The sequence below is a fragment of the Apis mellifera genome, linkage group LG11, assembly GCF_003254395.2.
Source record: "Apis mellifera strain DH4 linkage group LG11, Amel_HAv3.1, whole genome shotgun sequence".
In the NCBI taxonomy this organism is placed as follows: Eukaryota; Metazoa; Arthropoda; class Insecta; order Hymenoptera; family Apidae; genus Apis; species Apis mellifera.
The window spans coordinates 7267755-7290902 of record NC_037648.1 but is presented as its reverse complement, the minus strand read 5'-3'; the positions used below and the strand labels follow the sequence as shown (position 1 = coordinate 7290902).

The window sequence follows — 23148 nt, the reverse complement described above, 5'->3', positions numbered from 1 at the left end:
ACAAATTTTATCGACATATTTTACCAGACTAAATTCCTTTTTAAATATATATGTCATTCAAGATCTATTCTCTCCTTTATATGAATACAAATTAACAAAATCTATAACTTTACATACGAATAAAAGATACATCTACAAGATCATGACTTTAAATACCATATTTTTTTGAAAAATTTTATTGAAACATTATTGTCTGTTCCTACATCGTCGACTGTAGCTGCTTACGGGAAACGTAATTCACTAATAGAACAGCAGACGGCGCTATCGTCGCCAACATGGCCACGTGCTAGACGTGTTTACGCGAACTGCGTCATCTTTCGTATTTTTCTTGCTCGTATACCAAAGTGTTAGCCACAAGATTACGGTGCCGAGTATCGTCATGTCATGTGTGTGTGGTGACTGACAGTCATTAACGTGCTCCTCGTGGGCATGGCGAGTGCGGATGCGCCTGTACGAAGGTGCACCTGCGACGTCAGGAATTTGGCTACCTGTTCTACTGTCAATCAGGATATACCCACGAGTAGAGTCGTAAGAAATTACAGACCACATGGAAGCCTTGCCAGGCTACTTTACGACAAACAAAAGGCAGACGAACAGCTTGAAGCATACGACAAGACTCAGGTAAATATTATCTTAACTAGGTTACATTTCTCATTCAATCACGTACATTAGGCATCTAAACCGCGCGTACTCCCTTCTTCCCATCGCCGCCTGAGGTCACGTCAGTTGTATCAGGACCGTAGATATATGTGGTACTTTTACATTCTTAAATTTTAAAATTGTTTTTCTTTTATTAAAAAACTTATAAACATTATAATTATAAAATTACTTTTTCTTGGACATTTTATATCAAACATATTTTTGATATACGTAAGTATATACATAGTGGATATTTCATATTCAATATCATAGGTTAAATCCTCGTTATCGTTTCACGTTATGATCTCTCGAGTACGATACAGTCTTGAACGTAGATTATGTATTGAAAGCTGGGATTTGTTTAGTGAATAGATAAGATAGCGAAATTTCGAATGCAGTTGATTCATATTTTATTTTCGTATTATTCGATATCTACTATGGCCCATTAATTATTGATCTTAATCGCGTTTAATTAAAGTAACATCGAGCAGAAATTTCTTTTTCCAAGAATTAAGAACCTCTCGAATCTGATCTCTGGTAAATTCAGAGTGGCGCACAGGACAGCAAGATAATTGAGTTGCCGGGGGAGGAAGCAGCCCCTTAGGCGAATGCAAGGGAGCGGGAGTGAAGAGAGCGGTAATAATTAGTACAATTACCGGACAAGGCCAACCACCGATTACCTTCTCCTTCCTCGAACGCCACTACTCAAGAGTTAAGAGTATACTCGGTAATTACTCGGGATATAATTATGTTCTCGATATTCTTGAAATATCCTCAAACACCGATTCTGACCATTGTTCGCGTCTTAGTTCATCCTATTTATAATAATACCCTGCAGTTGCCTTTAATTTAACTTTTCTGAAAGTCACAAACGATCACGCTAGATCCATGATCGTGTTGCATTTACGGATTACTACAGAAACTATTGGGAGGAAAAGTCTGCGAACTTGGACGTTGCACGCGGCGCTAGTTACACAACTTTCAACATACATTCTATTAATACGACAACAGTGTGTCATGGTTCGCGTTTCAACTCGTCGTTAACCGTGATTGTATATGATTATAAAGAGCGTTAAAAATGATGATATAGTTAGAAAAAAATAGGATTTTAATTTTACGATAAAAATACAAAATACAATGTCCTTGTGAGAAAAAAAATTTGTAGATCGATTAAGTACATGTGCCATATAATTTATATATTAATGCAAAATTAAATAAGAAAAAAACTCTTTAAATATTTAAAATTATAAAATATATTTAGTTAGTGAATGTTTTAAATTTTTAATGATGATAACTACAATGTTTTTATTTATTGTTTAAAATTTACATTATTAAATTATATTAGAAGAAAAAGTTTATTCATTATTTTAAATTATTCAAGCGAGCATTATAATCTTTTTGTATGATATATAAAAATAAAATAGATATAGAAATCATTTAAAAATAGATATAGATATCAAGAAAATATATGTACCGATAATTTTATATTGATATAGTAATTAGTATAATATATACATATATAAAGTAAAAGATTCAGAATCTCTTTACGAATTTTATTCTACATTTTCTTTTTATTCTCACTTAAAACATTTTGCATTAAAATTTGTGATGCAAAATAAATTTCAAATAATCAATAAGAAATGCAAGAATCTTTCTGCAAATTTTATATATTTACATCTTTAACTTGCTCTCCTTAAAAATATGATTCAAAAATATAATTTCAAAAATGTCTTTTTCACTTCACTGTATAAATAAACAAATCTTTTTATGAATTTCATTCTACAACTTCTACATTTTCAATTGATTCTCATAAAAAAACATGCCCTTTTAAACAATTTCCAATACAATCTTTATTTTTACATACATCTTTTAATCCAAAAATAACCATATACATTATATATCATTACAAAACTTCTCTACAAATTTTGTTCCATATTTCCAAGTTCCCCTCACTTACCGAAAGCACTTTGGAGCTCAACAAAGCAATCTCAAACGGCCACCATCCATGTCGTTTTACATTCGACCATAGGATAAAGGAAACGAGAAAAATATCACACCCTTTACGTTTTCCATTACGTATCTCACATACGTACGAGATTCGTAAGAAGTCGGCACGGATGGAGGTATATACAGCCGCATGCCCCACACGCGTATTTATTCATCTAGCGGAAGAAAGAAGCTTTTATCGGTGTTTGCGAGAACGTTTCGCAGCGCGACAGAGAGCGGCAAATCGATTCGTTGGGCAGCACGCTTGCTTGAGCAGGTGCTCGCAGGAAAAGGGAAGAATCCCATTCGGTCGCGTGAAACGAGAAATTTGAAATTCGTGCGGAGGGACGCCCTCGCGAGATTTCCCTTCCGCTCCCCGCGCGCCCATCGAAATCGAGGCGAGACGTCGCTCTTCCCCCACTCCACTGCCACCAAGCCTCGTGCCTCTATCGCCTAATATCAGCCCGAACAGTCTGAAAACTTTACTCTCAGACCGAGTGGCGTCGGCTCCGGTGGTGTTTTAAGGTTTTTAAAAGACTGCTGGCACCATTCGTTTCCTCGCGGATCCTCCGTGGATGAAGGGATGGGAAAGAGAAACGGGGTGAGAGGAGGATGGAAAGTAAGGCGCTGCTTTGAAATATTAAGTGACTGATGGATGAGACTCCTGAGGGGAGAGGGGAGGGGGAAGAGAAAGCCCCTGCGTCTAGGCAACCACCGTCGAGATCTTTCTTTCCGTACTTTTACGCCCCCTAGCCGCGTGTCCCATTTCTTAGGAATTTTCAACTCGTCTTCGCGGGGCTGGCTGTCAGCGACCCGCTTACAGAAGCTTGCGAAACACGCGTATCTCGAGCCGGCTCGTAATAATAATAGCAACGCTCGTGATAGTAATGTTTATTACCTTCGCGGAGAGTAGGGGAAGGAGGTATACTGATTGCGGGCATACTTGAGCGAGGCTAATGACGATTCGCTTTGACCATGTTAAATAGAATTTCTCTGTTTGCTTGATGAGAGAAAATGAAGGAAGAGAGTTTTGCCTTCTCTCTCGAAGCTTGGACGAGATATCTTTCTTGTCTCCTTTTTTTTTTTTTTTTTTTTTATACTACAATCCATTTGCATTGCGTACACGCGGCCGATATTCTTGGTCGTTATCGTTATTACATACTACGGATTCTTAGATCATGTTTAACACAGTAGTTGTGAAGATATTTCATGAAATAAAATGAAAATTGAAAATTTTCATTTTTTTACACGATATGATATTAATTAATTATCATTGTTAAATTATTCTAAATGTACAAATATAAAATTGAAGATATAAAATTTTTTTATTCAAAATCTTATTTTGAGTAAATAAGCTTTTAAAAATTTGTTAAGTATATGTGAATTTAATTACTTTCTTATTGGATGTAGGTTCCAAATGGTAGAGAATTATTGTTATAATTCTAAATGTAAGATAAAAAAATATAAAATAAAATATATTAAAATATAAAAAAAATATGAAAATTCATTTTCGAGAAAATTGAGCATTATTATTGTTACTATATATATCAATTAGAAAGCTCTATATTATATTGCTAAAATTTATAAATATTTTTTTACAAATTTTTTTTCTTACATAAAATTATATTTATTTGTAAATAAATGTATTAAAAAAAGAAACAAATCAGATTTTAAAAAACAGATAAATTATGTAAAGGAATTAAGAAAATATATATTTCATGATTTTCTTATATTCGAAATATAATAAATATTGATCGAAATTATTATAAACCAAGAGGAAAGAAATATATATATATATATATATATATATATATATATATATATATATATATATATATGATGATATGCTTATGAGAGTGATAAATATTGTATTAAATGTAAAAAAAAGTTATTTTTAAACTTAATAGATAAAAAATACTTTTCAAAAATTATTTTTCTTTTGTTAAAGTTTATGTTATAGTAATATGTTTTGAGATATATGCAAATTTAAACAAAATTAGCGCGATAAATTTAACTGTTTTAAAAGAACAAATTTAACCTATATTGAAATGGTGAAAGATATGAGTAATACTTGTTGCTATTTATATTTTTTATATTATGATTGAAATATAGATCAATGAATATCAATTACAAACAATTACAACATCAAATTTTAATTGCAAGAAAATTTTTTGGTAAAAAAAAGTAATATTTTACATATTAAAATACTTTTAATAAATATTTATAAAAAAATAATGTCTTGAACTTTAAGAATTATTCTTTTGAGTAAAATAATTTTTAAATTTTTGTTTTAATATGAGTATATCATTTTTGTTTTAATATGAGTATATCTATGTAATCAGATTTACTTCGTACAGTAATTCATATATTCAACTTTTATGTTGAAAAATTTCTAGAATAAAATCATATTCTATTTAATATAACTTTACATAGATTTTATTAGATTTTATTTTAATTGTAATGTTATAGAATGTAAAAGCTATATTAATCTAAACAAAGACAAAAAAATAATTTCATCAAAAGTATATAAATTATACAGATACATTTTTAATAACATATTACTTTATAATATAAAGTATAATAAAAAGAGAGATAATTTTTTAATTAATACGAGTAATAGTATTGTATTATATTTATTCTATATGTGAATTTAAATCCTATAGTAATAAATAAATTTAAAAATATATAATAATATCTACTTTGAATAATAAATCTTAAAGAAAAATTATCAATTGAACTCTAATTTTCATTATCATCTCTCTTTATGCAATAATAATTATTCAATGTAATTATAATAATATTAATAATTATCAAAATAATTATTCATTCTTTGAATGAATTTATTCAATTTAAATTAAATATAGATTTTATTTAATAGATTTTGAAATATTGAAAATTCTATCTAAAATTACCTAAATATCTGTGAATTATTTGAATAATGTACTTTTAAATAAAATAATTTGTGAAATTTTAAATTACTTCCAATAAATTAAAATAAAATCCTGTAAATAAATAAATCAATAACCAATAATATATAACAATTATCAAAATTGAAAAAAAATTTGGAAAAAATAAGCCAATGTAATTAATTTCATCAGAAGTCAAAGTACAATTTTACGTAGCATTTGATCTTTGATAAAATAACTGCAATACTTGCGAAACATTGAAATATATTTCTTCCAAAAGTATATTGATTTACGTCTAGAAGATTCAATTGTGATAATTAATTCAAAACTGTGAAGATCATATAACATATAATGTTTGCATAAAAAATAATCCGCTCTAAATAAATTAGTTCATATAAAATTGTATATAATAATAGATATTTTAAAAATAAATATAGTAATGAGAGAAATACAGAAAAATATTTATATAAAATATTTAAAAAATTATTATTTAGTAATTTAAATAGAATATAATCTTATTTTGCTCAAAATTTTATTTTGGAATAAATTTGCATTCATTTTTTTGAACAAAAATAATTTTTATTTGAGTATCAAATCTTATATTTTATTTAAATGAGTATAATTTTTCAAATAATTTTTTTTAATCCAAAAATATTCAAAATACAAATGACTTACAAATTTATATACTTATATATAATAGTAATTGAAATAAAAATTGCAGCAATTATATGTTATATTAAAATAATTAAAATTTATTATTATTTGAACATAAACAAAACATTTTTTAAAACTACGAATTACTTATTATTTCATTAAAATAAAAAATTATTTTCAAATTTTTTCAATCTTATAATATTATTTTTCATAAAATCATTTTTAAAATAACGAATTGATTGAACTTAATTAATTATTTTGAATCATTCTTCATATCTATTTTGAATAAAATTTTTTTACATATTTAAATTTTAAACTTGTGATACATCTGAATCAAAACTGAAAAAACCGTGACCAATAATTTCCAAAATCGAATAATCATCGCTAATCGATAACATAAAAAGAAATGCAAATGTCAAAAATAAATAAATAAGTATTTTATATAGATGGAACAACAAAATGTTGAAGATAATTCAAAAATAAATTTCTCGTATGATAAATACACAGATCGAATGTATACTCCGTTCGTAACACGCATGACGGAAACAGAATAATGACAATGTAAATAATATCGAGCCGCGATTATTCATGCGCAGAGAACATTGCGACGAGCGAGAGAAACGAAAAGACGAACGAGAACGAAAACCAGTGACCGTTATCGTTCACGCGACGCGGAATTGTTTCGAGAGAAGAAAAGTAAACGATGATACTGCCCGCGTTTATGGCCGTGGAACAAGATCTAGGATCTTTTTCACAGCACTTTCACGGCTCGAATCACGGAGAAAGATGTTGTATCCGAGATAATCGTATCCGATGGATCTTCGTTTATCAAGTGGTATAATCGCATGCGCGCGTCGTGTGCGCGAACGTGCGTGCGCAGTGGATCAGCCAGTCGAAAAACTGATTTCTGGACCGTAGATCCGCGGTCTCGATCCCCGAACAAGTTGTATTTATGTCTTTATTCGTACGCAGAATACCGGTTTCCACGGTGTGGTGGACAACACACAGATCCGTTTGGATTCCTCTGGTTGTACACGATACGCTTTGTCGCCGAATTTCTTGCGCATGCGGATCCCCGAGCGATGCGAGAGAGGGCCGGCTCGATTTGAAATTCGCGGGGCTAAAAAACCCTATGGTCGGCGGAGAGGTGAATCGGTGAAACGGAAGATTTCATTAGAGCCACTCTTTTGGTATTTCGTATTTTTGCCGATTTCTTCGACGCCGGGCCCCATGGACTTTTCGTCTCGGATTGACCGTGAAAAAGCGATGTGCTTGTCGTAAGAGATGTTAAACTTCTCGAGGGGACGAATTTATTTAGGAGTAGAAAAAGACGTGGAGGGAATATAATCTACACATTTGAGGATATAATTGGATATTGAAGCTTGTGTTATTTTTGAGATTTTATACGTATAATTGGAAATATTCGATAGAGTAGAAATATGTGTGAAAGATTTTGATTTGTATTATAATAATTAGATTTTTTAACTATAATCAAAATTTGAGTAAAATTATAACGATTTTTCATAACAATTCTTTAATTTTTTTTTTTATATTGATATATTTAAATGGAATTTATCCTGTAAATTATGAAATTTATTTTGTAATTTTTGAAGAAACGAAGAAATTATTGTACAATAATCATGATTGTAAAATATTAATGGAGGTTTAAAATATTTTTGATTGCAAATAAAAGAAAAAAATATAAATAACAAATTAATGATATACTTGGCATTTTTAATAAAATTTAAAAAGTCTGAAATTTTAAATTGAAAATTTAAATTTTTAAAATGTTTATTATAATCACAAATTTTACATATGTCATTATTGTTATATAAAATAAATTGTTGTATTTGACATTATGTGTTATGAAAATTTTTATTTTCATAATAAGTTTCATAATTTATCTTTCTCAAAAATTACATTATTTTATATTACCATTTTCACTTATCTAATTTTAAAATATTTGTTTAATTTTCTTAATTAAAGATTTATAATCTTTATATTTACGTATTATATTTCATACAAAATTTCCTAAATGTTATTTGTTTGATTTTCTTATTTACATCTGTTCTAAAAAATTCTTTATCAAAAAAACAAAGAAAATATTTCGTATGCTTATTCATTGTTTTAACATTCGTCATATGTCTTGAAACTTACATTAAATACTACTAAAATAATGCCTTAAGAATAATAACATCACAATTGAAAACATTCTAAAATATTTTTTGTAAAATAAATAATAAATTGAATTTTCCAATCTTAATGAATTTTATTTTAATTTCAATATTTTTTGAATATTTGATTAGATGTGTTACATAATATTCTGCTTGTATGAAATAGTAGCTAGTACTTGATTAACTGAATTCTAACTGAGCTCTTAGCCTGAACAAGTTCCTATTGTCTGAATAATTGCTAATCTAAACGTCACTCTATGAAGGTCTAAGATATAAACAGCAATAACGTAACATTTTCATTGTTATGAATGTTTGAATCTAATAATGTATGTGGCTTCTATTAACTGAATAAAAAAATCATAACATAGATGAAAAAATTAAATAGACTTATACTATATATCTGCATAAAATTTGTTATTCTTTGATGAATTTACATAAATTGAAAAATAAAATGTAAATAATAAATAAATTGCACTTAGTATGATACAGTAAATATAGTTATATAATTACTACGATATAATTATATTTAAATAAATTCATAGAATTTAAAACAAAAATACAACATTATACACTTTTAAAAGTAAAAGTAGCTTCGTGTAGCAAAATTTTTTTTTAATTAAACTATCAAATAATGTGCTGATTTAAACATTGTTTATTCATATATATATATATCCTATACACTTATAAGTTAAGCTTTTAAAACCTGCCTCTTCAATTTTGATCTACTTTCACAAGTTAACAGCAATTCGTTGTTATGGAGTATAAAACATAAAACGTGTCTGGTCAACAATTTCAGAGATATAAGTGGTGAAAATGATATACCTTAGCGATGTGTTAATAAAACTTGAATTCACCAAAATCACCAGTATGAAGGTGGAATAAGTGGCCTCTTAATAGATCTCGTATCGCAGGATTAAATCCGGTTTACACGATTTTCTCTTGCTAATTGATTTTTATTCCCTTATCTCTTTTAATACGAAATAACTGTTATCGCGCGACGAAAATAAAAAAATTGGATATTTTTTGTCGACATCGACATTGTTGTTAATCATTGATAAAAAGAAATATTTCGTGACTTCGATGCATCAAAGTAATAATACTCAAGTACAAAGTATTTCTCCAAAAATTATTTAACATCGTTCATTATATATGGTTTAAGATTAAAGTGAAATTGGATCTTATATCTGTCTATAATAATATTAAGGTAAATTTAAAATTTGTTAGAATCGATCATTATCAAATCTGCTAAAAAAATCTTTCGATAAGAATTTTAAATTTTAAATAAAAAACACCTGGGTATTTAAATATTGATTAAATTGATAAATTAATCAAAGTCTGGAGAAAAAAGTCAAATAATAATTTCAATTATATAAAAAAATTTATTTCTAAAGATCGATCCGAATATAATTAAAATACAATAAAATTTTACTTATAATTCCCAACGAAACCAACACCATATTTCCTTATCTCTAAAACGAAATTATCGCGCGCAAAATATTATAATACGTATCCTTCTCGACAAGATAAATTAGCAGTTAACAAAGAAAGTAAGAAAAAGGGAGAAAAAGTATACTCTTATAACAACTTATACAACAACGGTGTGGAAGAAGAAAAAGGGAAAATATTATCATATAGTACGATACGATGATAATCCTCGTGTGTATACACGTGTATATACGTATACGCGGGTCGATCGATGAGGCGTAGGGGAAGAAGAAGAAGGCCTGTCATAAAAGCCGTGGAAAACGTTGGAAATTCTGTTGAAAAAAAGCCGAGAAAGGGGACGATGAGACGGTCGAGCCGCACACATCGTAATTTGCAAGTTATTTTACGCGGCTATACGGATCGGATAACGAAGCCGCGGGACGGACACAGATCGTTATCGGCTCGTTCTCGAAATATTCCTTTGGGGCACCACCGGTAAGCCGTGGAGCATGCGGAGAGTAGATACGTAACCAGAGAGTGCTCTTCGAGCCGTTTCACGCATGATCGATCGCGTCTCGCGCCGGCCAAAGGGACTCGAAATGATTATATCGGTTCCATCGAACGTGTGTGATACGCGATGCACGTCGTACACTTGCATCACCGTATGTATATACGTACACGTATATTATAGTGTGCGTGCGTGCCCTTATACCACGATAACGATCCGATTCATTTTGCATCATCCGCGGATACCGCTTGCAAATAATTTCGAATCGTTTCGATGTTGGTGAAACGATCATTCGTGAAATAGTTATAGCTCTTTCCCGCTCCGGGAAAGACTATGTATAGTGCGTACACGGGATAGATAGTTGATTGCGATTGGTTTAGGCATTGGTTAGCTCTGCGGTACTGATTTTAAAATTTTTATCGCAAAGATGGGCGTTCTCCCCCCCGATTTTATTAGGAATTTATTTGGTTGGATTAGAAGATGTTCGGAAATATGTATTATTATTTCGGTTTGTTGTCCGTTGCGGTAATACAGGGGAATATTTATATCCTCGGTTTTTGCAATTATTTCGTTATATACGGGTATTTTATTATTTTATACTACGTGTTGTGTATGGAGGTATGCGTATAATTGTAATGTTGTTGTTGTACAGAGACCACTAAATATGACGAGTCGTATTTTTTATTCCTTTAATAATCGTAAAGGCAAATAACTTTGAAATTCAATATTTTTTTTTTTTTTTAAGAAATTTCATATTATGAAACCGTGTCTTTTTTATTATTTTAAATATATTCTCTTGAACACTTTCGTTGTGGTTGAAATTTTTTTTGTGAAACTTTATGCTTGTCGCCTATTATTAACGAAAAAACTCATGTTTTTGATGAACATCAAAATCAGAAAATTAATAAAAATTATTTTTTTTTCGTGTGTGTGTTAAAAAAACTACGTAATTTATATTTCAAGCAAAGTTTCATTCCTTCGAATATCTTTTAAATATTTGATCGAACGAATAAAGACTCGATATTTTTGAAAACCTATAACAGTAAAAAATATAAATTAGAGTAGAATAAGCAACAACTTTTTTTAAATCTAATTCAAAATTTGCAACTAAACCAGCAAATAATATTGTTAATCTAGAAATCAATATAATATAATTTTTATAATTAAAATCCAATAAATTCACATATCGAATTAATAAATAAATTCCAGCAGTAACTAAAGTTGATGAATGAACTAAAGATGAAACAGGAGTTGGAGATATTATTGCTATTGGTAATCAAGTTGAAAAAGGAATTTGTGCTCTTTTAGTAAAAGCTATTAACAAAATAAAAATCATTATAAATTCATTTATTTTATAAAAACTTAAATTCCATCTTCCATAATATGTTATTAATCCTATAATTAATAATAAACCAATATCTCCTAATCGATTTAATAAAATAGTAACTATACCTGAAGTAAATGATTTTATTTTTATATAATAAATTACAAGACAATAAGAAATTAATCCTAAACCATCTCACCTAAAATAATTGATAATATATTTGGTCTTAAAATTAATATATATATAGAAATCAAAAATAAAATTATTAAATATAAAAAACGATCCATTTTTAATTCACTTAAATCTATATACCTAATTCTATAAATAATAATTATAGAAAAAATTATTCTAACTAAAAAAATAAATATTAATGACTTATAATCAATTAATAATAAAAAATTAAACTTTATTGAATTAAATGTATAAATATTTCACTCAAAAAAAAATTCCTTATTTAAATATAATAAATATAATCTTATTAACATTATTAAAAACCTAAATCCAGATAATAAAATTCCACAAACTATTATTTTAATAATGATTTAAAATAAATTATTTTATATCATTGATCCCACAAATCAATATTTTTAACTTAAACCTTTTAAATCTAATTTTATAAACTTTAATTTAAATAAAATAAAGTTTTAAAAATATCAAATTTAAAGGAATTCAATGTATTAATAACACAAAATATTCAACTAAAATTCCATTCTTAATTTTAAACATAATAGAAATTTTTCCATGATTAATAAATATAAATAAATAAATTGAATAAATAAATCTAAATAAACAATATATTATTAAAATTACTATTATAAATTTCAATCATGAAATTATACCAATTAATAATATAACCTCACTAATTAAATTTAAAGAAACTGGAGATCCTATATTTGATGAACATAATATAAATCATAATAATGATATTGTAGGTATAAAATTAATTATACCTTTATTAATAAATATTAATCGTCTATTAGTTTGTCTATAAATTACATTAACTAAAAAAAATAAACCTGAAGAACTTAATCCATGAGAAATTATTATTAAATATCCTCCATTCTGAAAATTCATAAAAATCATTAAGGATTAAATAAATAGAAAAATACAATTTTCGTGCTAATTAATACAATCTATAAACGTGATAAGCACAGCGCTTATTCATTTATTTCCGCGAAAGTACGATCTCAAAAATCTTGAGCCGTAGATCATGTCGGCAGCCTCGAGGATTTAGGAAACTCGAATTGCCTCCCTTTTCGCGCAAACGAACTGATATTCTAGGCGCGGCCAGCTTCGTTAGCCGATCATCGATCTCGATAGAGAAGCTTCTCACGGTTAGTTACACCGGCACTTTCTGCACATTGCTGCTTTTCCAAACAAGTCTTCTCCGACCCGAAATGCTCACGGCGTGAATCTTCTAAAAAGGAAGCGCACTCGCTTTTCTTATTTTCGCGCCTCCGTCATTTTGAAAATTAGATTCTCCCGCTGAATTTTAGAAAATTTGACGAAAGTTTTCTTAGCTTCTTAGGTGCGAGAAGTTGGTCGATATTCGAAAGAAAATGTGAACGATTGGATATTGTTATCTGTAAACGTGAATTTTTACCTAGTTTCTTTTATCTAGTGAATATATTTCTGAAATATCTTTAAGGGAAGATCGATTTAAGGATCAAAACAATAGTTAATTAAGAATAAAATAAAGAGTAACTACAGTGTCTCGATTGGCATTTTTATCAATTTTTAACTTTTAAAATCCTCTAAAGATATTCCTCAGATATAACCTTTTTCCAAATTCCATTCATTTTTTAATCGATAATTCGAGAGTTTATACATATCATAAAACTCTGTCTAATACAAAATATTCAATTAAAATTCCATTTTTAATTTTAAACATCACAGAAATTTTTCCATGATTAATAAATATAAATAAATAAATTGAATAAATAAATCTAAATAAACAATACATTATTAAAATTACTATCATAAATTTCAACCATGATACTATTCCAATTAATAATATTACTTCACTAATCAAATTTAATGAAACTGGAGATCCTATATTAGATGAACATAATATAAATCATAATAATGATATTGAAGGTATAAAATTAATTATTCCTTTATTAATAAATATTAATCGTCTATTAGTTTGTCTATAAATTACATTAACTAAAAAAAATAAACCTGAAGATCTTAATCCATGAGAAATCATTATTAAATATCCACCAATTAATCTAATTTTAAAAAAGTTATTATTCTTATAATTATTAACCCTATATGTATTATTAACCCTATAACCTTAAAATTAAAACTTCAAAAGAATTAATTATTACCAAAATTTTTTGACTTCAAATAAATTCATTTTTATAAATAATCGTAATATCCCATATCCACCTAATTTTAATATAATTGAAGCTAAAACTTTTAAAATCCTCTAAGGGTATTCCTCAGATATAACCTTTTTCCAAATTCCATTCATTTTTTAATCGATAATTCGAGAGTTTATACATATGATAAAACTCTGTCTAATACAAAATATTCAATTAAAATTCCATTTTTAATTTTAAACATCACAGAAATTTTTCCATGATTAATAAATATAAATAAATAAATTGAATAAATAAATCTAAATAAACAATACATTATTAAAATTACTATCATAAATTTCAACCATGATACTATTCCAATTAATAATATTACTTCACTAATCAAATTTAATGAAACTGGAGATCCTATATTAGATGAACATAATATAAATCATAATAATGATATTGAAGGTATAAAATTAATTATTCCTTTATTAATAAATATTAATCGCCTATTAGTTTGTCTATAAATTACATTAACTAAAATAAACCTGAAGATCTTAATCCATGAGAAATCATTATTAAATATCCACCAATTAATCTAATTTTAAAAAAAGTTATTATTCTTATAATTATTAACCCTATATGTACAATTGATGAAATTGCAATAATTGATTTTATATCAAATTGAGATAAACATAATTTAACCTTAAAATTAAAACTCCAAAAGAATTAATTATTACCAAAATTTTTTGAGTTCAAATAAATTCATTTTTATAAATAATTATCAATCGTAATATCCCATATCCACCTAATTTTAATATAATTGAAGCTAAAACTTTTAAAATCCTCTAAAGATATTCCTCAGATATAACCTTTTTCCAAATTCCATTCATTTTTTAATCGATAATTCGAGAGCTCATACATATCATAAAACTCACTTATAATTTAATAAATCAATATCCCGTATGTTTTGAATCTCTGATCTTTTTAATTTTAAATCTATCAAAAATATTCTATGAATATATCAACACTTTGTATAGCAAAAACAATTACTTTCTTACTTCTAAGATACCATAACAAGAAGCGCGCGATTCTCTCTGAAAATTCGTTCGACACTTAAGATAAGATAGAAAAAATTTCTGAAATATCGATCGAGTCGTATCTACTAGACTAAGTACATAGGATCGAAACGAAGGGAAAAATTCGTAGCATTTGCATCGAGTTAATCTCGGGGACGTATCGTGATTCCTGTGAAATCACGTGTAAACGTTCAGAAACGTGTAAAGATGGCGTCGATTCTCTCCCACGGCGCCAATATAACGCCCGTTGGCTCGCGCCCGCCACCGCAGCCGCCGCCCGCAGTAATAACATAATGGCACAGGAAGAGAATGCGTTTGACTCGCGATCCAACACGGCCGTGGAATCCGTACAGCCCTCTTGTACCGACCGAGCAAACATCCCTAGTATTCCTCGCGGTAAGCATAAACTGTTCCGCGCCGTTGTTTATCGTTCGCAGTTTTACGCGTACTTCGGAGGCCTTTCTCTTCGATCCTTGAATACTGGAGAGATTTCCAGAAAAAGGAACTCGAACAGAGGCGAGAGACGAAAGAAACGTACAGGCGATGGGAAGAGACGGATAGAGGGGAAGGAGAGACAAAAATTCGTGATCTCGTGATTCGATCTACGCTTGGCAGAACTCCGTTTTATTGGACGAATGCCGGATAACCGAGGGCAGAAATGATCCGATGTAATCGGTAGATACGGAGACAATATATGTTTTATACGTACTTGTTCGCACTAGGAATAGGATTTTTCTGGATAATAAGTGTATAGTGTTTGATATATTTTGATTATATTTTATAATTTTAGGAGCTATAAAATAGATATATAAAAAAAGATATGGGATTAAAATTAATTAAACGGTTCAATTGCGTGTAAGTCAGTTGTTTAAAAATTAGAAATTGAAAAAGAAATGAGAAATATTTGTTCAAAATATTTCACGAAATTATGTAATTTCATTCGTATCCATTTTAACAAGTATATAATAAATATTAATTAATCAGATATTATCGAAATAAAGATTTTATGGTGAAAATTATTAAGTTTCTATATTATGAAAAATTAAAAATAAATACAACAGTAATTTATTATTAAAAGTTTCAATAAATACAAAGATTTTCTTTTTTTGCTTAGTTGATTTCATTCATTTTTTAATTTGTTCAGAAAGAAATAATGAACGATAGAAAAATAACAATAGACTTTTAAATTATTAAAAACTTTTGATTGAATTTATTTTTTTTAACATTGTAAAAAAAGTAAAAATTTCTAAAAATTTAATATATTTTCATTAACTAATATTTTCTTCCATAATCCTAAATTTTATAATCTAGATCCAATTAAATAAATAATTATATAAATTGCAAAATTTTATTATTATTATATTGAAAATAGTATATATATATCTTAATAAACTAACTTAATAAACTATTATGAAAATTATGAAAATAAATAGAATTAAATTTTAAAAAAATATATATTTATTGTCATTCACAAATGCGTGTATTTTTATTTCTATTTCTAATTTTTTTTCAATTGGAAAAATCAATTAAAAAAAATCTCATTTTCAAAAATTCTTAAAAGATTTTATATATTAGCATTAAAATTACTATATTATAAATATTAAATAAAAAATTGAACAATTATATTTAATATAAAAAAAAATATTTAAACAAATATCATACATATTCAACAACTGTAAGCAAGACAATAAAAAATGTCGTAACCTTGAAACACTCCCATTGACGAGAAGTAGCGCTAAGTTTACGTTTCACAAGTTTTCCTATGCGCTATAGTATACTGTCATAAAGAGACACATAACCATTTCGGACAAGTGTGTTGAACACACAAGTCTCGCACGATGAGCTAGAGAGACTTCATGAACTCGAATTGTGACATAAAACTATATTTTTTTTTTAACATAAATTCTGATTATCAAGCACGTTTATCGCATTGTTTTTTATGTTTACTTTTCTGCTTCTGCGATAACATATTTTACATTGAAACACTTGTTTAAGATTCTTCGTGCAATTTAAAATTTTAATTTAAATTATGAATAAATTCAAAAAAGAAGTAGAAAAAAATATAGAATTTTTCGTTTTATGACACACAATTAGATAAAACGAATTATTTAATAAAAATAATTAGAGAGAACAAATATAATTAAAAAATAACTAAAATATAGATTTACATCGACTTTTTAAAATTTTAAATTATATCGACCTGCAATCGTAAAAATAAGCATGCAGTTATAAATATTTCTTTTCGTTCTTTTAATAACTTTGTTTATTAATAATTTATATCGCCTTAAAATAAAAATATAGAATATTTTGACTCGACGATATCATGTAAGAAATAATATAAGATCGTGAAAAAATTTTTCAGATATATAATAATTTTTCAATCATCGTTATCGTTCCAAACGTGCTTACGTTACTCTCGACACCTAATTACTGCTATAACTCACTTTTGCCTCATTCTATTCGCAAATGCGTGCATCATTGTAGAAAGATCGAGCCTCCGCTCGTATCGTTTGTCGGTGCAACGCGAGACGTTGATTTAGATGAGCGTGATTTCCGAGCTGGCTACTTGTTGTCCGAGTCATGGATGGCGATTGGTGCGTGCACTAGTCTACTACACGCGGAAGGTGCGCGAATCTGATTCCCTTCTGACTCTCTTCTCTTTCTCGCCGATTCGTCCCATCTCTGCTCCTCCTCTCACTGCTGAAAGTCGCCACTAATGGCACAAAGAGGAATGCTGTCCGGCTGTGCGCGACCACGACGCCGGTAGCCATTTGTAATTCGTCGGGAAAAAAAATCGGGAAAAAGTCGAATTAAAGCGTATTGGAAGGCTGTGGCTACTTGCAATTAGCGATGCATACTATAATTAAAAACGTATATCGTTTCCTTCTCTCGGTCGGTATATTATCGGCCGATTTTCGGATTCTTTTTCCACTGCTTCGTGTGTTTATTACTATTCCAATTTCAATTATTGAAATGTTCTCGAAAGTTCATCGGAATAATGATCGAATCGCATGATTCATTGCTTCGACAGATATAGAGATATTTTTTGAATACTTTTTTTTTTGTTCCTGATTAATTTAATTAAAGTGTTGGTTTCGGATGAGTGATATTTTCATAAAATAACTAAAAATATAAAATTTAAATATAATTTTGAATAGTTTTAAATTCTAATTAAAACTTTTTTATTAATTTTTGACATTTATATAATTAGATATAAAAAGTAAATAATTGTAGCTAAAAATTAATCTGAAAAAATGGATTTCTAAGAATGGAAAGAAGATTCAATTTTAATTAACTAAATAAAAATTACGTATTTTTAATATTTTGCTTTAAAAATTTGAAAGTTTTCATACTTCGAAAAAATTTTATACAAAATGAACAAAAATTAAGTAAATAATCGAACGTTAAATGAAATATACAATCAGAGAATATTCGAAAATTTAAAAATTTCGAGATTCGAGAAAATTATCATAAAATCGAGAATAAAACTCGATAAAATGAAATACTTATTTATTCTCTTATATATAGACACATTGTTTCGCTGTCGAAACGGTAAAAAAATGGCAAAACCGAAAGTTGGGACGAGAAAGAAATAAGAATAATAGGGAATCAAAGATGCCTGAGAGGCCGACGATGACAGAGTCGACAGAATATTACAGAGGTTTGCCGGGAGTTAATTCCCCGGAGCCGAGAAGGGACTGTTTTAATTAGAGAATCTAATTGATGGCCGCGTACGGCGTGGCTGCCGAGCAATCCATAAACGACTTCTTAGGGCCGCGCACCTGGGCGCACCACGGCGTTAATTACTCTCCTTCTGTGGCCTGGTCCTTCCATCCCACCATTCCCCATCCTCCCCTTCGCCTTCCTCTCCTCCTCCTCCTCCTCCGTTTTTTTCAAGGTCTCTTAACTTGCGGGCCTGGGAGAAGCACCGAGGGGAATAATAGGGTGGGAGACCAAGAGCGAAATAAAAAAAATGAAAAATAAAAGTAAAACTAAAAAAAAAGAAAGAGAGAAGGAGAAAAACGAACGAATTGCCGCGCGAGGAAAAAGGAAAGGAGAGAGAGAGAGGGAGGAAGGGAGAGTTAGATAAAGAAAAAGGTAAGAGAGAAATATGCGGAAGGGGGGAGGGGAGGGACAAGGTGAGGGAGAGAAAGCAACAAGTGTCCCCCGTCGCGAGGCGCAAAAGCATTCCTAATTACGCCCCTGCCCTTGGAGCGAAACGAGACAAAAACCGCGTTGATTACATTTTCGTATAATTTCATCGGTCGGCGCCCGCCATTAAGAGCCACCACCGCGCGCAAATTAGATCGATTCCTTAATGCCCCGGCCCGCGTAATTGGTTCTCATTCTCGGAAGCTGACGGTGAAATCGGATATCTGTCGTGTAGTACCACGTTGAACCGCGCCGCTGCCGGCGTCGCTGTTGCTGCTGATGGTGATAGTGGTGGTGGTGGTGGTGGTGGTTAGCGGTGGTGGAGGACCGGTCAACGGTAATTGCTTCTCCGACTGTTTTGCGGTTCCGCACCGAAACCGTTCGCCGGAATATCGTTAATGTCGCGATACGCGGCTCCGATAATGAAGCGAGAAACACTTTTTGCCGGACACCTTGCGGGATGTTAATGAATCGGAAGGGGGCCGCGGCTCTTATTCCAACGCATTAACCCACCGCGAAATTTTGCGGAGGCCGCGGTCGCGTACGGCCGAACGTGATGCGTATCGTGATTGCCTGCGAAATTGAAAATATTTTCGCCCGATACGCAACCGAATCTCGCCCAGGATACGAATTATGTATTTTGCCTCGGTGTGGACACGCTGCGAGCAAACGTGATTCGGGATTACAATATCCCCGAACCGGACGATCACGTGACGACAATGTAGAGAAGATGTTTATGCGCATGCGCGAGACATGTTTCGCGCGTTGAGATAAGACTTATAAATAAGCACGACGATATTTCGTTCGTCGGTTATGTGCGGCGATATATCGAGAATTTTGCAGGAGGAAAGGCAGATATTACGATTTATAAAAGATAATTAGTTTTAATTTGTCGAAATAATAAAAAGAATGATTTATTTTTTTGTTGGTAATAATAAGAATAATTCATTTAGTGTTATAATAAAACAATTTAAAATTAAAATTTTTCAAAAAATAATTTTTTCGATGAAAATCTTAAAACATTTTTAAAATTTATAATTTTGTAACTCGTGTTAGTATATAAAAGATAAATTATTTTCATCAGTTGGAATTAATAAAAGTATCTATAAATTTTCAAAAATATGGAAATCGATTTAGAATATTTAATTTTTTTAAAAATTACGTGTACGAAAAGGAATCGTACTACTAAAAAATTCCTTTGATCCATACGTTATTAAAATTAGTAACAGAGCTTTTAATAAATTATTATTACAAAAATATTTCATTTAATTCTTCTTTTTGTTGCAGTGGTACAAAGTAGACAAAACGAAGATCCGGGAAGATTTGCTCCGTTTATGGATTCCTCTTGGTGCAGGGCTCTACCATGATCAACCTGATAAAACCGCCGAAATCTTCCTAATGAAATCCATTGAGAGGTCGGATTCCTTACCATTGCAAGCCTGGCATTCTTTAGCAAGATCTGCTTTATCGTGGTTCATCAGCCGCACTTCTATAAATGGGTAAGTGATACGTGATGCAGAACGTATATTTTGATGGATGATAAATATTAATATTTAATTTTTATTACATAAAAATCTTATTTAAGTTGGTATAGTATTAAATTTGAAATTAATGTCATAATTAATTTGTATTGATTTATATGCACATTTCAATTCATAAATAAACATTAATAGCACTGTTATCAAGAAAAAAAAATTATCCATTTCAAAATATTCAGTTTTATTATAGTTTTGTTCTCAATCATTTTCAATTGTTCTTTAATTCTAAAAAATAATCCTCGCTTTATCAAAAATCTATACAACCATGTGAATATAATATAAAATATTCACTTGCAAATCAAATCATCCATTAAATGTACTAAATGTCCCAAACTTTTGGATCAAACATCGTTTTAAAACAACAGAAAATAAAAGGAATTTCATTAGAAATTCGAAATAAAATAGTTATCAAATGATATTCGTATTATATTCCATTTTTTGTTCAATAAATTTTTTTCAAGTAGATAGTACACCTAGACTATCTATGAATTAATTTAAGCATAGATCTTTTCATCATCAAAAAATTATCTTATCGACAGTTGTTATTGACTCTCTCTGAAATATTCCTCGAACAATTACAAAAATTAAAAAAAATATCGACCAAACTTGCATCAGAAAAGATTTCTCCTTCTGATATCTGTCAAAGATCAAAACTAAAGGAACCAATAACCCAGACGAATTTCACAACCGGAAGGAATTGAAAAAGGATCGATCCAAATATCCCCACAGATCTCTACGAATCTCTCTACATCGTAGAGGCAAGGTCTCGGCCTTGCTAAGGATCGTTTGCGAGGTGATGAAAGGAGGCTTTCCCTTCTCGCCGGTTAATTAATAACCACGCAGATACGATCTCCGCCTATCTAGCTGTCCGATGAGGCTCGACAACCTGGTGGCAAAGCCACCTCTCCCCGGTTGTGCCGGGTCGGCTCGGTGAGGTGGGTCCCGTCAGACGAAGACAGAGCGGCGGGAAGAAGGTCGAAAACCGACAGAGACAGCCTCCCAAAGGGGGGGTACTCCCCGCTAGAGGGAGGGAGGGGGGGAATGGTTATTGATGACCAGCTTTGTTTGCCCCCCGAACCGTTTATTAAAATCCAACGCGGGTGATTAACCTCTCTCTCCCGAGTTGTGCGTCGTCCTGCCAGCTACCAGGCGAAACACCTCCGCGTCCGTTACACCGTCCGTGTATATATGGGATTGACCGGGGAACCGTTTATTAAAATCCAGCACGGTTATCCGCGTGGCTACTAGGCGGGCCTCTCGCTTCATGAATTAGAATGATGCACGGATTTTTCTCTCTCTCTCTCTCTATATATATATATATATATTTTCTTTCTTTTTCCTTTTCTTTTCTCTAGGCTTCTGGCTAGCGCGATCTTCTGTATCGAGCGATTAACGCATTGCGAGTAAATTCTTGCGGGCAAGATATGAATTTCTTTTCGCGGGGGAGTTATCGACCGAGTAGATGGAAGAACGATGCGTCGTTTTGTTGCAGTGTTTCCCAATTTGCGAGTCGTGAAGTTTTTTTTCTCCTGATTATTTATATATTTGCGGGATATCTTGGAAGATATTGAAATTTTATTTATTAAGAGTGTGAGAAATTTAAGTAAGTATTGTGAAGAGAGAAATAATTACGTTTGATATTATGGAGATTTATAGTTGTATTATTTTATAATACGAAAAATGTAAATTCGTTCTTGTAAAAAATTGTCAAAATTAGATATTAATGTTTATAATGTATTAAAATATCATCAAGTGATTTAATAGTTTTCGAAAAAAAAATTCGTAACGTCAAGTACTTGAATTTAGGAAGAACATTATTTGTCAGGTGAAACAAGGGAAATAACTAACCAAATATAATATTCCACGTTCCAAATTGCATTGCCTTATCGGTTGGCCCTGTGCCGTATAATATCAAGATAACGTTCGTTTATATACGAAAAATAGTAATTCGAGGATATCAGATAATTTTTCCTTACGTTCAACCTCTTAACTTTCATAATCTCGCATTTGAGGTTATTTTGAAAATGGAGTCGTATTATTTCCCTCGAAATTTTTCAAATCATTACGAATCTTTATGTTATGGTATAAACTAATACCAACGTAACGATATTTAAATTTTTGAATTTTAATTTGTATTAAGATTACGTTATCTATTATTATTTATTATTTATTTATTATTTGCAACAAAAGAAAAATCTATAAAAAGAAGATTAACCATTCTTTTTCATCGAATTCATAAAATTAGAAAATTTAATCATTCGATAATCATTAATTAAATTTATACGCATTTAATAACGTTTCGATAAAAAAAAGAATTATAAAGGATAAAAATTCATAATTCTACGAATCAAAATTATCGTAAATTAACAATATTACATTATAAACCGACAATGAAAGAATTTATGTCTGATTTATCTACTTTCATTCTCCTGTTCTCAAAACAATACTTTTTCTCAG

General features: G+C 29.8%; 1 protein-coding gene across 2 annotated transcripts in view; it reads left to right on the top strand.

Annotated features, from left to right (window-relative positions):
- The first annotated feature begins 248 nt into the window (after positions 1–248).
- LOC551114 (methyltransferase-like protein 9) overlaps positions 249–23148 on the top strand; it is a 50752-nt gene continuing 27852 nt past the window's right edge. For both annotated transcript variants that reach the window (XR_003305589.1, XM_623510.5), the window contains exons 1-2: positions 249–621; positions 20441–20652. Coding sequence is in view for 1 of the 2 variants with exons in the window: in XM_623510.5 (XP_623513.3) it covers positions 430–621; positions 20441–20652 (404 nt within the window). In the remaining variant the exon portion in view is untranslated. The remainder of the gene's footprint in view (positions 622–20440; positions 20653–23148) is intronic.